Source organism: Mustela nigripes, chromosome 6, assembly GCF_022355385.1.
Source record: "Mustela nigripes isolate SB6536 chromosome 6, MUSNIG.SB6536, whole genome shotgun sequence".
NCBI classification, from domain to species: domain Eukaryota; kingdom Metazoa; phylum Chordata; class Mammalia; order Carnivora; family Mustelidae; genus Mustela; species Mustela nigripes.
The window spans coordinates 60861431-60879009 of record NC_081562.1 but is presented as its reverse complement, the minus strand read 5'-3'; the positions used below and the strand labels follow the sequence as shown (position 1 = coordinate 60879009).

Genomic DNA, 17579 nt, shown 5'->3' with positions numbered 1-17579 from the left:
CAACAGTCAGTTGTTAAAATATAAACCAAATCATGTCTTTTATTTTCCCAGAACCCTCTAAGGACTTCCCATTTTACTTAAATTAAAGCCAATATCCTAATAATGGCATATAAATTTTTACATAACCTGACCTCACCTTTCCCACTTCCCCTCTGACTTCATTTCCTATTATTTCCCCCCTTGTTCAGATTAATCTAGCTATATTGGCCTCATTGTAGCCTCAGAAAGCTACACTGGTTTCTATTACCCCAAACATGCACCTCAATGCCTTTGCATATGCTGTTTCCTCTTCCTCATATTCTCTTCCTTAGACATCTAACCATCCATTCTATTACTTCACTGAGGTCTTTTTTCGAATGCTACCATTTTAATAAAGCCTTTCCTTGCTACTCTATCTTAAAATTGCTCTTCCCCAACCCTCATATTCCTTATATCTCCTAATTGTTTCATTTTTTCCCCTAGCATTTATCAGTATCTTATAAGTATATATCTTATTTCTCTCAAAAGCTATATAAGGAAGGGTAGGGATTTTTTTTCTGTTTTATCCACTACTGTATCCCTGAATACCACAACCTGATTTTTTCTCAAAGAAGGTGCTTAATAATAATGGTTTAATAAATAAGTTCTTCCTATGAGCTAGGACCACAACTTGCAGATGCAAGCCTGATACCTGGTTGGATTCTCTGTGTCACAAGGCTGTCCAACTCTATGATCCCAAATCTTATCACATTACATTAATTCTCACAATGATCCTGTGAAAATAAATGTTATTATTATCCTCATTTTAATGACTGGCAAAAATCTGTCTTATAAAAGCTAAGTACCTTGTGGAAAGTCAGATACCTAATAAATAGCATAAGCAGGATTTGCATTCAGGCACAGTGAAATAGATCCTAAACTGTGAACTATCACCCTCTGAGTTAAGAAAGCCAACACTTTCATATGTTAAAAACAAACTCTTAATCTCAGGAAACAAACTGGGGTTTGTTGAGAGTGGCTGGGAAGGGATAGGGTGGCTGGGTTATGGACATTGGGGAGGGTATGTGCTATGGTAAGTGCTGTGAGTATGTAAGACTGATGACTCACAGACTTGTACCCCTGAAGCAAATAATACATTATATGTTAATAAAACAAACAAAGAAATAAGCAAAAAAACAAAAAACCCCAAACTGGCTGCTTTGGAACCACAAGTTCCAAACACATAGAAACGTAAGTTTTTCTGACACTGATAATAAAATAAAATTTGTTCTGTTGGATATTTTATATAGAATAAGTAATGAATTTGATCTTTACCTTTTAAAATTTTGTATTTATTTTTATTTCTTAAAGATTTTTTAAAAGGTTTTATTTTTCAGAGGTAGAGAGAGGGAGAGCATAAGCAGGCAGTGGGAGAGGGAGAAACAGCCTCCCCACTGAACAAGTAGCCTGATGTGGGACTCGGTTCCAGGACTTTGGAATCATAACCTGAGCTGAAGGCAAATGCTTAACCGACTGAGCCACCCAGGCACCCCTACTTTTTTAAAAAAAGATCTTATTAATTTATTAGAGAGAGAGAGAGAGAGAGAGAGAGAGGTAGAGAACATGAGTTGGGAGGAAGGGGCAGAGAGAGTGGGGAAGGCAGACTCCCCACTGAGCATGGAACATGAATCAAGGGCTCCATCCCAGGACCCTGAGGTCATGACCTGAGCTGAAGGCAGATGCTTAACCAAGGCACCCTTTTTCTTTATCTTATGAGCATTATCTTTATCTTATAAGCATCCTGAGCCACCCAGATACCCCTTATCTTTATCTTATGAGCATCAATGAGAATTATTGAATTGGGTAGATGAAATAATAAATAACAGCAGTATTTATCAGGAAATCATAATGTCCTGAGCTAAGGGTTTAGTGGAGATGGAGAGAGAAGTAATGACTCCTGAGACATTTCATAAGTGACTTGGTAGATACAAAGGAAGATGGAGGAAATTAACTCAGATATGTAAATAAATAGTTTAAAAAATCACTAGGAAAGTATGTCACAGTATGAGTAGCTGGATGAGCCTGAAGAAAGGCTGACATCAGGAGTCGAATTTCTATTGGCAGTGAACTCTCGATTTAGTATGTACTGTAAAGTCAAAAAATGAAAGGGCTACTACATTAGATTTCTGAGTTTAAAACTTTGGATGAAGAGCCATCCCTAGTGATGAAAAGATTTAATATGTAGCCATGGAAAGTGGTTGTAGAAGTGTGAAGGAGCTAAAATTTATTGGTAAAATAGGATGTGAAGGGTACTTGAGGCATTTTTTCCTGAATTATCCATTAGAAATGAAACCATCCAGAATGGTGGCAAGATGTGGGATGGTGAGAAATACTACAAGTGTGTCCCAGAACTTTTCCCACTTACATGGTTTTCCCATTTACACTTAGATGAAATGCGCATGATTTAGATCACAGAATTAGATTTATGTCCACTTGTCTGATAACATACTTCAGTTGGGGAGTACTAATTAAAACGTTCTTAAACTATCCTCCAACAAATGAAATGTCATCATTTGATTAAAAAATTAAAAAAAGAAGAAAGATAAAAAGAAGCATTTATTAAGGGTAGGGGTTACACAAGCCCTATTGCATAATTTTGTCACTTCACTCTCAAAAAATTTCAATTCTCCTAATTTTGATTTATTCAATGTATATGTACAGAGTAGTTATAGGTGTCAGGTCTCATGCTAAGTACTTTTGGTTAAGTATTTTATTCATGTTTTACAGATGAGGAAATGGAAGCTCAGAAAGTTTGTCAGTTATCCAGAATCAAAAAGCTTGATGTTTCATAGCTGGTATCACTAGTCTCTTTAATATAAAATACCAAAACTGGTGGGACACGGTTCTCCAGAGGTTGGAGCACAACTGGTCCTAACTTTAATGTATGTACAAAAACAACAAATAACTTCTTTGAGATAATCATTGCTAAGTATCCTGGGTAGAGGAAAGAGAAAAGAGAAATGTGCAATCATCCCTTGTCATTAATCAATTGTCCAGTGGGAAGGAATTGCTAACTGTGACCATGGAAGTGAATCCAGTATAAATGTCATGTTTATCATTCATTATACCTCAAGAACAAATTATCTCACTGCAGTCACATGCTTAGTAATAAGATTTATTATAAATATTTAATACCAAAGGAATAAACAATTTAAGATTTATGGCCTTAATAATGGAAAGAAATAAGAAATATGGCCTTAATAATCGAAAAATCCAAGATAACCACCAATCACATTTTCTTCCCTAGTTCATGAGATGTTTCACAAGTTCCTATCTTTCTCAGATGGTCTATAATGCTTTCTTAGTGTGGTAGATTTAGCAACACAGAATCCATTCTTTCCCTGTTATAAAGGGTTTGTTTATTTATTTAAGTTTTTAATTTTAGTTATATATTTAGTATAGTTAACATACAGTGTTCTATTAGTTTCAGGTGGACAATACAATGATTCAACAGTTCTATACGTCATAACTCAATGCTCATAGTAAGTGTATTCTTATTCCTCTTCACCTGTTTCACTGGTTCCCCACCCACCTCCCTTCTGATAAGTTTTACTTTAAATGTGTACACTCAGTTGAAGTTATTTCTTTTTTTTCAACAAGAACATTTTTTACTTGAAACATACTTCAGAATACATGGGTCTAAAAGGGGTTCTTTAAATTCTTTGCCTTTTAAGTTCTCAACTTCTTGCAAGAGTATAATTTTTCATTTGTAGTTCATAACCTAATCCTATAAAATTACCAAAGGACCAATGAAAATTTTTACTCACATTTTCTTCTTCTGAACTGTGCTAAGACAAGTGAGTGATGTGAGTGAGATAGAAAACATGTATCAACAGGCAATCTGTGAATGTTGCTAGATTCCTTTGCCTGTTAAATTTCTCGGATACTAAATCATGCACATATTCCCAACTTTTTCTGACACTTAGAGTGTTTCAAGATACTTTGCTCAACAAGTCTCAAACTAGTTTATACAGTGACTTTTGTGCTCCCACTTCCACCCATTTCAGAGTCTGATATTAAAGTTTTATTTTAAATTTTAATTGGAATTTTAATTTGGAATAAAACAAAGAAAGAACATTTGTAGGAATGAGGAGTCAAATATCAAGAATCCAAGACCTGAATTCTATATAATTATTAATTTGTGATATGACCTTGTGAACTGGAATTTTGGGGATACTAAATGATTAAGCATACATATCTTTTGGATGTACTAAATATATATTAAGGACCTTGATAAGTATGATCTCAATTTATTTTAACAATAATTCTGTTAGGCATAATTACATTTCCTTTACAGATTATGAAAAAAATCAGGACGTTAAGTAATTTTTCAAAGACCATATAGCTAACAGAGACCTGAGGTGGAATTACTACTTAAGTATGTTTTCCCCCAAATCCTATTCTCTTACTATTACATTATTCTGTTTTCTATTGTTCTTTGTTATATCCTTCATTATATGTGAGTAGGTAGAAGGTCCTAGTGGATAGGGCACAGGGTCAAATTTGGCTGTTCTACTTAATAGCATTACATACTTAGCCTCTTTAAGTACTAATTTCTTCACCTGAAAAATGGAGATAATGAAGTTGTTGAGAATATATGAAAAAATGACTAGCATAGTATTTAGGATTAACTACATCATTTCTACTTGTAAGGATAAAAAGTATTGAAGACAGTTAGATGGTTAGAATTCTTAGTAATACTCTATAAGTCACAGCCATACTAGAGTTGATAAACCTAGCATTCTGGTCTTTATAGCAGAGAAAGAATAGTAAGATATTTTAAGATGAGTCAAGTCACTCTCTGATCCCCAATTCTGTTCCTGAAGTTCCTTGATCCTGGTGGCGATCCTCTGGACAACTGACGCAACAATTTTAATAGTGGAGAAATACTCTGAATTGGGCTTATAATCTGATCAAAGAGGATTTGAAAATCACTAAATGGAATGTTTAAAATTAATTTGTTGAGACAACAGTGTTGAAAAATAGACTCTGACATCTGTGGTAACTGCCTAAAATAGCCAGGAAGCTTTAAAAAAAATTGCTTAAACCATGTTTATTATCATTTGTTTATATTTTCTATCCCTTTTGCAAAAAAGCTGCAAATTATTTATATAATAGGCACTCAATAAAAACTTAGGGAACAGATGTATCAAAGAATGGATGACTAACATAATAGTCTCTTTTCTTAATATACTTATGCACTTTCCTGCATCTGTTCACTGAAGTCCGTTGGTCTACTTGTGCAGTTACCCCACAATGTTTTGTTACTGGAGCTCTAGATTTAAGTCTTGTGAGATTTTCAGAATAATCAATCAATTTATGTCAACAGTTTATTGAGCAGCAGCCTCTCCAAGAGTGATAGTAACTTTTACTTGGAAGAAAATAATAGAAGTTCCACCCTTTTGGTAAATTAAGGACATTTATAACATCCTAGGAAACATAAGTACACAGTGCCCTAATTTAAAAAGGAAAGTGACATGTACATTAGGATTCCTCCCTTTAACAATTTCAGATCACTAAACCCAAGCAAGATACAATTTATGTGGCATATCTGCCAAGAGCGGTTAGTGTTTCAGGCAGACTGTCAGATCCAGAGAAGATGAGCATTATTTGTGCAAGCTGTTCACTTGTCATCGGTCAAAACGGAATCATACATGCCAAAACAAAAATAAGAATTCTAAGTTATTAAACACGACAAGTATTTGATTGAAATATCCAAGTCTGAATTTTGCTGCAAAAAGCCACACATACGAAGTTCTTTAGCCAAGGAACACCAAAGTAACTGTCTTTCTCTTGTAACTATAGTAATAACAAATGAAATAGAAAATTGAGTTGGAAGAAAAGCGAGAAAAACCTCTATTCAACCTTTTCAAAGAGGGATCTTTTGATGAGTAAACACAGAAAGTAAAGTTGAGCCTGAAAATAAAGGACTGACTCAACAGCTGATAAAAAACAAAAACAATAACAAAAAACTACCAATCATCACAGTCCAAAACAAAAAACAAACCATCAACCGAATGACAACAACAACAAAAAACAGCATAGGAGCGAGCAAAAATCAAGAAACTGCTCAGTAATCCCCCCCAAAATCATAATCATAACATAGAAAATTGTATTTTAAAAGACAGTAAGTAGCCGCTTACTAACTTAAGATTTCCCCATAAAACACTTCTTGTCAAATCATTAGGTACAGCCTTTTATTAAATTTTTTAAAGATGGGGTGCCTGGGTGGCTCAGTGGGTTAAAGCCTCTGCCTTCGGCTCAGGTCATGATCCCAGGGTCCTGCGATAGAGCCCCGTGCCGGGCTCTCTGCTCAGCGGGAAACCTGCTTCCTCCTCTCTCTCTGCCTGCCTCTCTGTCTACTTGTGATCTCTATCTGTCAAATAAATAAACAAAATCTTTAAAAAAAAAAAAGAAAAGAAAATTTTTAAAGATTTTGTTTATTTATTTGAGAGAGAGAGAGAGAGAACAAGCAGGGGGAGGGGGACACGTAGAGGGAGAGTGAGAAGCAGGCTCTCCGCTGAGCAGGGAGCCCCCAATGGGGCTCAATCTCAGTTCCCTGAGATCATGACCTGAGCTAAAGGCAGACACTTTACTGACTGAGCTACACAGGTGCCCCTGTAGGCTTTTATTTTTACTCAGAAACAGCATAGTTAAGTCAATTAAAAGCACCTGACACTGTAGGACACAACCATTGTTAACAACTGAAAGCTTAAAAAAAAAAAAAAAAAAAAAAAGATAGCTTTTCAAAAACTTTATTCCAGACGACCATATTTATCTGTAAGTCATTAACTCAACTTCCCCCGATTACAGAGAAGTAGGGAATTCCATTTTTTAAAAAGAGCAAAAGTGATTATGAGAGTACCAATGGGAACTTACATACTGAATACAATGACTTCAGTGTAATATAGCTTATTCAGTATAAAATGACTTGATTCTCTGCTGTTTTAAGTATAGTAGTCAAGATAAGTTAGCCTGTAGGCAGCATAAATGTATGTGGTATAATTATTATTTTAATTCATTCAACAGGTACTTATTGAATGCCAATTATATGTGCTGTGTGCAATATTCTGTGTTAGGGATGTATGATTAAGATAGGGCCTCACAGGGGCACCTGGGTGGCTCAGTGGGTTAAGCCGCTGCCTTCGGCTCAGGTCATGATCTCAGGGTCCTGGGATCGAGTCCTGCATTGGGCTCTCTGCTCAGCAGGGAACCTGTTTCCCTCTCTCTCTCTGCCTGCCTCTACATCTACTTGTGATTTCTCTCTGTCAAATAAATACATAAAATCTTAAAAAAAAAAAAAAAATAGGGCCTCACAATCCGGAGAGGGAACCTAGGGTTTTATCTAAACTAAATCTAGTCTCCCCTTCACAACTGAAGAAAGAATCAGATTTTGTCCAGATAGCAAAATCTTCAGGAAAGATGACCAGTTTAGGGTATATTCTGAATATTCTAAACCAATTAGGTAAGTCAATTCACCTGATGGCCATCTGATCAAGTGATTATCTCAGGATAGTATGTGACCCAATTCCCACAAATGATGAAAGAAGTTAACTCTTTTATGAAGATCAGAGGAAAATTTTTCTTGTTGAAGAAGGATTAGCCCCTTTTCTTTTGCTGCCTGGTGTCATGTATGGATGTGGTATTACCTGTGTCAGTCTCCTTATAACCATGATGTGAAGTGGACTAAGAACAAATAAACACACAGGATGACAGAGCAAAAAAGACAAAGAAACTGGGTGTATGACAAAATCAGTGAGCTGCTGCTATAAAAAACTCTGAAACCGCTCTACTAATGAACTTCCTGTTATGCGAGATTATTAACTTTTCATATTGTTTAAGCCAGTTAAATCAACATTTTTATTATTTGTGGCCCAAGCTATCTTAAAAAAAAGGTAAATGGTGAAGTAAATCAAGTATGTACTCCGCTAAAAATTGTATTGGCAAGTGTGTATAAGGGCTGAGACATCTTCAAAGATAATAAAAATTTGAGCTGGGTCCCCAAGAATTCTGGGCAAACAACAGGGCAACTGAATTTCAGGCAGAGAGAAATACCATGTACAAAGCCACAAGGGCTTGAAAGAGCTTGGAAATTTGAATAACTACTTGAGAATACAAAAGATATTGTTTGGGTGTAGAAAGTCATACAAAATGGGTATGGGAAGCAGGCAGAGTTGAAATCATGAAAATCTATTGCAAGATCATATTAAGGAAGAACAGTTTTGTGTTTTTTTTTTTTCCAACATCTAAAAATTCTTAACTCTATCAGTAAGAAAAAGCTGATTGGAATTATAGAATTATGCTAGCCAGCTGTGGGTTACATTGAAACTAGAACCTACTGTATGAGTTAGGGATCAAATTGTATTATCTAAAGATTATACCAAGAACAGTGTGGAGGATGGATGGGCCCAAGGTAGGTAAGAATGGAAGTAAAACAAACAAACAAACAAACAAACCCCAAAACAAAAACAAGAAACAATTAGAAAGCTGTTGTGATCATGCAAGTATGTAATGCTGAAGACTTGAACTAAGGTGTTATCTACCTAGTGGACAAAAATAGAAAAGGGAAAAATTTAAGACATATTTATAAGAAACAATAGCCAAGTCTTAAGGGCTGATTGAATGAGGAAGGTTATTGGTAGGAATATTGCTTCCCAGATTTTCTGTGTTGGATATCTTGGTGGTAGCTGTTAACCAGGATACTACATATAAAAAAGGAGGTTTGGATATAGTGAGTGCAAGGACTGAATGAGAAGGAGAGGATAGCAATATTTAATTTAGTTTGGGACCTCTTGGGCTAAGATACCAGTTGCCCATCACCACTACATAATGAGCCATCTAGGTAAAATGGTTTAAAAATATACCCATTGGTTAAATCTCTTGGAAATACTAACAGGATAATTGGACAAAAGACATTTTTAAAAGATGTCTGCCAAAATAATGATTCTATTCCAGTGGTTGGGCAATTATCTTTTTTGTCTATTGAGATCAATCTTAGCTTTTGAAAAGAAAGCCAATTAATATATTTAAGAGTAAGTACTGGTTTTCCTTCCATGTCCTCTTTCTCTACAGCTTAATTGTCAAATTTCTTCAGTCCTATAACTTGCTTTACCTCTGTGGCAGACACTGCTCTGGATTTACCAGATCAAACAGCGTTTTGCTTCTGTATATAGACATATATACTGGTCTGCTTTCCTATTTTCCCTTGAATGTAGATGGAGTCTTGTTACTGACTTTTGACCTATGGAATGCAGGCAAAAGAGGTTATGTGCTCCTTCTAGACTTGGCTCCTGAAAATACTTTTGACATGATGTTCTGGACCTCTTGAAAAATCTGGATGAAGGTACAAGGAATCTGGGTGAGAACTCCAAATTCAGGGGATGACTGAACCATAAGATGGAAACTTGGCAAGTACCATCAATATGCAGATACATTCCCATTCTGTTACCAGTCCAGATCTTTCTCCTGCTCTTTAGGATTCTATATCCAATTGCTTACTGGATATTTTTACTTAGAAGGAAACTAAAGATGGATTTTGCTTACATTTTATTATTGCCAAGTTCTGGCCTGGACTACACGAATTTATTTTCTAACTCATTTAACTTGATGAAATGGGTTGACTTGAATTTCATTAGCATATTGCTGGCTTAATTAAATAATGTTTTAGAGAAAACGGAGTCTTGGTTTTATATAACATAACGTCTTGGTTTTATATAATAAGTACTGAAAGATAAGTACAAAATGAGTCTACTAAGTAAACTACTCAGGAATTGTTTTCTTATCACTTGTAGTTTAATAGTAAAACTTAGTGAATAAATTTAGTGTTTTAAAAATGAATCAGGAACTACAAAAGAAAAATTCTGGGAAAAACCCTACTGTTCCCTTCAAAATTCCTTCAACTATATAATTTTTTTGGAGCTTCCTCCAAATGCCTATTTATTAACATTATAATTGACAGCAGTTGTGGGTTATGCCGACACCTAATGGCAAGAACTTTGAGTATTAGATATAAAGTTCTCAATTGGGGATATTGCTTTTTTCTTCAGTTTTGCATTCAAGTTAAGGAAAAGTCACCACTTTAGTGTACTTGAATGAGTCCTTAATCATTGATAGAGAAACAAACAAACATTCTGTGAATTCCTCAAGTTGTACTTTTCTTAGAAGTGGGTGGTGAATTGGAAAGAGACCTGAAGGGGGCATGAGATGTCATGAAAAAAACTATTTTAAACTCAATTCTTCAGCTAGCTAGATGATTGTAACTAGATGAATCACTTAATTTGTTGATATCCCTTTCTGGGTGAGAAAAAAAAAAGAGCTATAGCATTTATAAGGTTCCATCTGACTCCTAAATCCTGTAACTCTATGAGTATTTATTATCTATTTGTTTTGGAGATCAAATTCAAATATTATTAGAAGACAAAGATAATTACTAATATTAAGGTCATATTAAGGAAGAACAGATTCCTTTTTGTTGACCATATATTTTATTGGCTAAATTAAACCTGTAGTCTGAGAAAAAAATAAATATTTAACAATCTAAAGCTGTTTTTCAAGGCCTTAACCCAAATCTCTACCATGAACTATGACAAAGGAAGACTGATACTATTATAGGAACACCAGATTACTATCTAAGGAAGCAGTGATAAAATTGCATGTCGCTGTTGTAATGAAAAATTGCTGAAGAGTGGATTAGAAAGTTCAGTTCCCAAATGCCAGATCTGGTGCAAGTTCCAACATTTGAGGTCAGTATATATGCACAAAACGATCACTTTTATAACTCTTTACTTTTTTTTAAACAAGATAGAAAAATTTGAAGAGGACATCATTTAAATTAGGGATAAATTTAAGGTGTAGCTTTGTTACTGGCTTTTGTATTGATTTGAGGTAGAACTTTGTAAGAGATTATAAGATTCTATTTTCATATATTTAATAAAAGAAATAACACAAATGATATATGAAAATTAATTTAAAATTATATTCTGTTTTTAAAGATCTGTTTATGAAAAGAACTATATAAAACCTTTCTCCCATAGAAATAAAACAAACAAACAAAAAAAAAACAAAACAAAAAAAGCCCCAGCTGTTCCTATATTGTGCCTCAACTAGAAAACTATGCTAATGGATTTTACAGATTATTGCATAACATGTACACTTTCTTAAAAATATCCATTACTTTTTCTCAGGTTGGTTGAGGTAGAGAATAGCTATTGTTAGCTTAGTGAATTGCTTATTGTAGAGATTTCATCCTGTGTATACTTTTCTGAGAATAGTAAGGTGAAAGATGATTATAAGAGATCAATATTAAATGACAATAAGACATATCTTTCCTTTATAAAAGAGTGAAGCAATAATTTATTATTCATTACATTGTGAAGGTAAAAGGTTAGTCAGTAGTAATATAATGATTCTAGAAGGTAAAGGAGAGGCTTTAAAACCTTCTATTGATTCTGTATCATGCATGCTCTATTACACTGTGATAACTCCCTGAAGTACAGCTCTTTACTCTTTCTTCAGGGAGTGTTTCAGATCTCAAAGCAGAGAGAGCATTTACCTCCTCTGTGTATTCATTTGTATGCCTTCATCAGTATTTAACTCTGGCAGAAAGCAAGTGCATGTTTAGGCTTTTTTATTGACTTGATGGCCAGCCTTGCCTCTCTACCTTGCAGTTGTATTTGGAATGGATCACCATAAAGTGGACAGGATTTGTTGTCAGTTTTCTCTCTCACCTAGCCAAGGGATCTTCCCTGCTGCCTGGTTGCTAGCTGTCGTGTTGTTATCCTGTCAGCTTGTTTAGGCAAGGACTATTCTGTTTTATCCTTCATAGTTCAACAGGGTCTAGTATCTCAAGATTTGTTACATAAATAAAGAAACAATCATCTAATTTATCATGAGCAAAAAAAATTTTGGAGGGAACAATACTTAATCTAAAGCATTGACTCACTGATGATAGAACTTCAGGTATAAAGAGAAAGGATGATTTAGGAGAAAGGATGAGAGGGAGGCCAGGCTGGGGCCTTTGGTCCACAGGAAGACCCGCACCACTGTTGTCTTCACACAGATTAACTCAGAAGACAAAGGAGCTCTGGCTAAGCCGGTAGCAGCCATCAGGACCAATTACAATGACAGATACGATGAGATCCGCTGCCACTGGGGAAGCAATGTCCTGGGTCCAAAGACAGTGGCTTGCATAGCCAACTGGAAAAGGCAAAAACTAAAAACTGCCCACCCAACGGGGCTGAGTGGACACTGTTGAATATTCTGTATATAAAAGTAATAGAAAGTTCTCTTTCAAAAAAAAAAAAAGAAAGAAAGAAAGGATGAGAGGGACATGTGTGACTTCAATCATATGATGCAAAATTTCCACATTATTTCACTTTATTTAGAGCAGTCCTTGATTTGAGAAATCTATCCCAAAATCTAGGTAAGAAAAGTTTAGGACAGAGCGCTTAGAAAATGAATGGGGAGATTTGGCATCATCTCAATTTTATGAGTGGCATTTTAAAGCTTGTAGGATTTGGTCCTTTAATTCTGTTGTCATCTTGGAAAGAAAGGCCTTGTGGTGCCAGAAATACCATTGCCTTAAGTCATTCAGTACCAGCAAACACTGATGCAACCAACAGCTTGTTCTTTGGGTCCTAATTCCTGATTTAGATTAGTCCCTGACTTCTGCTCATATTTTCTCTCCAATCCAGTTTTGACTTCACTAGTGATATCGATTGCCTAATACCTGATTGGGTCAATCTCCTGGAATAGCTCTAAAGCCCTGTCAGCTCTGTTTTGGCATCAAGCCTGATTGACTGTTCAAGCAGCCCTCTTCTGCCCCCTTCTGTCACAAGCCTGCAAGTGCACAGCTGGGCCCTGGTAACTTGATCCTAGTTTTACTGTGAGAACAAAAGACCACGAAGTGTAGCCACTTAAGTTTCCTCAGCAAGGTAGTAGCTGACTGAAAAACTGGGGAGAGTAAGACTTCATTCAAGACTCGATGAAAGAGTCCATTCAACAAAGGGCCCAGGGCTAGTCACGTGTCTGATGCCTCCCTATACCGACATAGTAGAGGACAATGTTCTGCTTTTCATATTAAACATTTGAAATGAAAATGAACATCAGAATAAACACTGGTGCCTAACAATTCCTTGTATCTCTACTTTGTTATGAAATGCTTGAGTTATTTTCATGCGCAGAGTAATGTCAACATGAGTAACATTTCTTGAAGCAGAAAAACATACTAAAAAATGAGAGTGACTTTTTACTATTAATTAAAGTGCTTTACTACCAACTGAAGCTAGTAGATGTTGTCTGCCATACATATGTGTGTGTGCTCCCTCAGTCTCTCTTAAAGAAAAAATAAAGCTATAGGAAAGATATCATCTGGCTTTAAAAATCAGATTGGATTTAAACAGCAGTAACTGTATAAAGGGAAGATTTTGAGGATGATGACAGTTAAATTGCACTCATAAATAAAAAAACTTGACAAATACTCTAATTTGGCTGAACTTTAAATGGAGGCTTATATCAATTACAAGGTAGGAAATCTTCTACATCTTCTAATGCTGTCTCACAGAGAGAAGTTGACAATAAAAAAGGTATCCTATCCTATTTTAATTTATCTTACCAGTAAAGACGATGGGCAATCTGGATGCTTTGCAATGAACGGTGCAATAGGAGTTGTACCAGAGGACTTTCAAGGTTCCATTCAAACTTGACAGCCTGAAGTAAGAGATATAATTAATTTACACTTCTCAGTAACAAAATTTTAGCAGAATACAAAAGGCCTAATGAGGTTTATGAAAAGGCAAAGGAAAACAGCCTAAACATTTTAACAGAATGTTAAAATTATATTGGATATTTGATTATATTTGATATATTATAAGATAACCATATTAGCTGGTGTATAATGTAGTGCACACACATCACAGTTTGAATTTGTGAAGTTTCTTTCTCATTTATGCTTTAGTATCACAGGGTAATAAATAAGAGCAGATGGTTGGTGGAGTTCAACCATGCCTAGAAGGAAAATCCTGGCACACACAAAAATACATAGCATGATTAGTGTCCTAGATATAAAAATGGCATTATTCAATAGTAGAGACTTCTCCTCTTAGGGGAATGAAATTAATGCACATTCAAAGCCTTAACTGAAATCACCAATTGATACATCAGTATTATCCTGCAGAACCTAAAACTTTAGAGATTTCAGAGCTGATTGGTGCCACCCAAGTCAACACCTTTCCAAATCTTTTCCCTCATCTCTACTGTAAAAAGCTCCTTAAGATTTTCTCGGAAACCCAACCTGGTGGAAAATACAGGCAGTAATGGCAACCCCTAATATCCTTATGAGCCTAATTCAGATTAGGTACTCTACAGGGGCTTCCCCGTCCACAGGGAGTACCTGGACCCCATCATTCTTCCAGAAATCTGAATATATTTGAAAATGAAAACAGTATCTCTTCAGAAAAAATTCCTTCCCTGTTTAAGACGCAAATCTTCTATCTTTAGTTGCTCAATAGCCATTTAAGTCACACACCGCCGCTTCCCCCCAACACACACAGAGTTCAAGCCAGGTTTTATACCACCGTACAGACAGCAGACAAAAGTGGGCACAAAACACACTCACATACACACCTAAAGAAATATTTCAATATGCTGACCATACTCAAGGATGGGAAACTTTATGAAGTTGATTTCATAAAGATGATTTCAGCAAATTTGCATAAACTCTTAGTGTTGTCTGAATGTATAAAGACCATAATGTATGTTCTCTTAAACTGCAGCCATGGCTTGCTTTCACTTACTTGCTAATACTAGCTGACCAGGTCCATAAGTTGTGTTGATGCCCTAATAAGATATCACATGAGCACATGAGCAAGAGAGAGATATCTTATAATTTATTTCCATGCTTGTCTTTTTAGCTTTCCTTTTGGGTTTCTCCATTGTTTCTTCTTGAATAAATACTTGTTGCTTTTAAATTGCTTCACTTGTTTCCAGACTCCCTGTATCACTCTGTGCACTGGTACAATTTCCCCCTCACTCCTACTTCACCATTTAGGAGGCTGGCAATATTTCTGGTGCACACTGCATTATTATGAACTGTTCTTGGAACCTACCCACAGAGTGTTGACCTGCGGTTTGCTGTAACCTCTGGGTCCAGGTCTAAATTATTTTCTGGCTATGAACAACATGTTCTGTTTTTGTTATGGACTTAGAGTCCTGTCTTATTTCTTTAATATATCCTGCATAATTCTAACAATATAATACATAACAAAATAACATACTTCAAGAAAATAATCAGTAGGGTAGAATTTTATGTTTCAAAAGTTTTTTGTGTTTCAAGTTTTGAAGTTAGGGGAGAGCATGGGGCAAATTCTGTAATAAATGTTTTGAAAATTCTTCCCCAGTTTTATTTTCCAGTCATTTTTTTTCCATCCCAAAACATTTTATTATCTTCATTTTTAATTAGGGAGTCGTTGCTGCACTTCCTAATTTTACTTCTGTGTATTTGATATGTTGGATTCTGTGTGTGTCTTGTCATATGAATTTGAATTTGCAGGTATATGGCTCTCAGTGTTATTTCTGGTGGTGAGTGCATTGTGTATGTATTCTGAATGCCATTTTCAAATAGGTTTAGTATACACAAAATTTTGTAAAAACTTACTTTTTTGATTTAGGTTAGATAGAGCATGCTGCCAATACTCATGAATCATAGATGAAGTGTTCCTACAAGTTTGATTAATTTTTATTTGCACTACACTAACCTGAAAAGTATAGAAAAATCACAACTGTGAAATCTGTATAAGTAACTATATGGTATAGCTATTTTGAAACCAGCTTTCACTTTAGGAGTCCTTCAGAGAAGTGCATATTCCATGTGCAAAGCAATATGGTATTCTAGTCATTGACAGAGGTTTCCCCCATTAGTCTCAAAGTTCTGTGTCCTAGGGGCACTGGGGTAGCTCAGTTGGTTAAGCAGTTAAGTGTCTGACTTCAGCTCAAGTCATGATCTCAGGGTCATGGGATCAAGCCCCACATCAGGTTCTGTGCTCAGTGGGGAGTCTGCTTCTCTCTCTGCTCCTTCCCCCTCCACCCCAATTGTACTCTCTCTCAGATAAATAAAATCTTTAAAAAAAAAATTCTCTGTCTTAAATGTTCAAAAACTAAGTCACTTGGCATTTAAGATAGCTTGTAATTACAATCTGACCTTTCAGATAAGAAAACATTAGAGTTAAAAAACAAAACAAAACCTGAAAAGCATAAAGGTTGCTATATTAGAACTACCTTTTCAGCCCTCATCACATAGTCAACCTGGGAAAACAATATTATTTGTAATTTTGACATTCAATCATTTACATGGTCATTTGCAAGATATATGGTTGTTTCTTTTTCAAAATATTAACACCGAATCAGTCTTTGCTCATATTTCTATATTTCATTTATGTGGCCATATTATTTCCTAAAATAACTCCAACAATGTGATATTTAATGCTGTGGCTAATATGCAGTATCTGTTGGCAGAATTCAGGTATTATCTTATAAAACCACTTTTATAGATTGATAATCAATGTTCGAATGGTCTAAGATATAGGCAAGAAACCCATGTATTATGAGGAGCTGCCTAGGAAAGACTATTTTCTAAGTAACATTCATTTTATTTTTAATTGTTCTACATAGTTAGATGGAAAGATTTCATCACCATTATTTCTTTATTTTGCCCCAACTCTAAATGATAATTTTTTTTTTTTTAATTTCCTCTTTGGCTCTTACAGATAGTTTCTGTAACTATCAGTTTGGGCTAAAGAATGTCTATGTTACCTAAGTTGACACACGAGCTATAATTTAGTCTCTGGCTTGCCAAATTACAATACCACTTTATATAGTCTAGTGTTGACTTATTGGAAACTCTTTTTAGAGGATTATTAGTTAAAATCCTAGAATCCTTTAGAAATTCTGCTGTTCTTACCTGAACCAGCTGTGGGAGATATTCCAGTAGTTCATCATTCAAAAGGTTGTCTAATTGCTGAACAGCCACTTTACGAATTTCTTGATCTGGAAAACTAACACAAAGTAAATGTATTTATTAAGCTATTAATGGTATGGAGTAATCTATGAAAAATGTCATGGAGAAGAGGGAATGAATTCTACCCCCAGCACATAAGATAAAATCATAATCTCACAATCAATTAAGACGACTATTAGCACCAACTTATTATTTTTCCACATTCTGTACTCTCAGGTGGAATGTAATAAAAAGCCTTTTCAACTAGATTTTGGAAACTTGGGTTTAAGTCAGAAACTGCCAGCTACCTTGTCTATAAAAAAATCATAGGATATCTAAAATCTTTCTAAAGTGTATGAAAATCTTTGCTTATCATTTAGCAATGCATTTCTTAAGTAAATTATTACCAGCTAGAGACCTGATGGTTTATATGATTAAAAAATGGGATATAATATATTTAGATGAGTTTTGGCCAGATCATAATGAGAAATCAGAAATTTAATAAACAAAAATACTTTCATAAGACTAACTCTTACCAGGATATGAAGACCTTGAGGTTAACTGTGCCTTA

The 17579-nt window shown here is 35.2% G+C and overlaps 1 protein-coding gene across 1 annotated transcript in view; it reads right to left on the bottom strand.

Moving 5' to 3' along the window:
• Window positions 1-17579, bottom strand: part of PIK3C2G (phosphatidylinositol-4-phosphate 3-kinase catalytic subunit type 2 gamma) — a 325900-nt gene that overhangs the window by 183304 nt on the left and 125017 nt on the right. Inside the window, exons 16-17 of the mRNA XM_059404484.1 lie at window positions 16973-17066; window positions 13631-13725 (exon numbers count right to left, since the gene is read on the bottom strand). Coding sequence (XP_059260467.1) covers window positions 13631-13725; window positions 16973-17066 — 189 coding nt within the window. The remainder of the gene's footprint in view (window positions 1-13630; window positions 13726-16972; window positions 17067-17579) is intronic.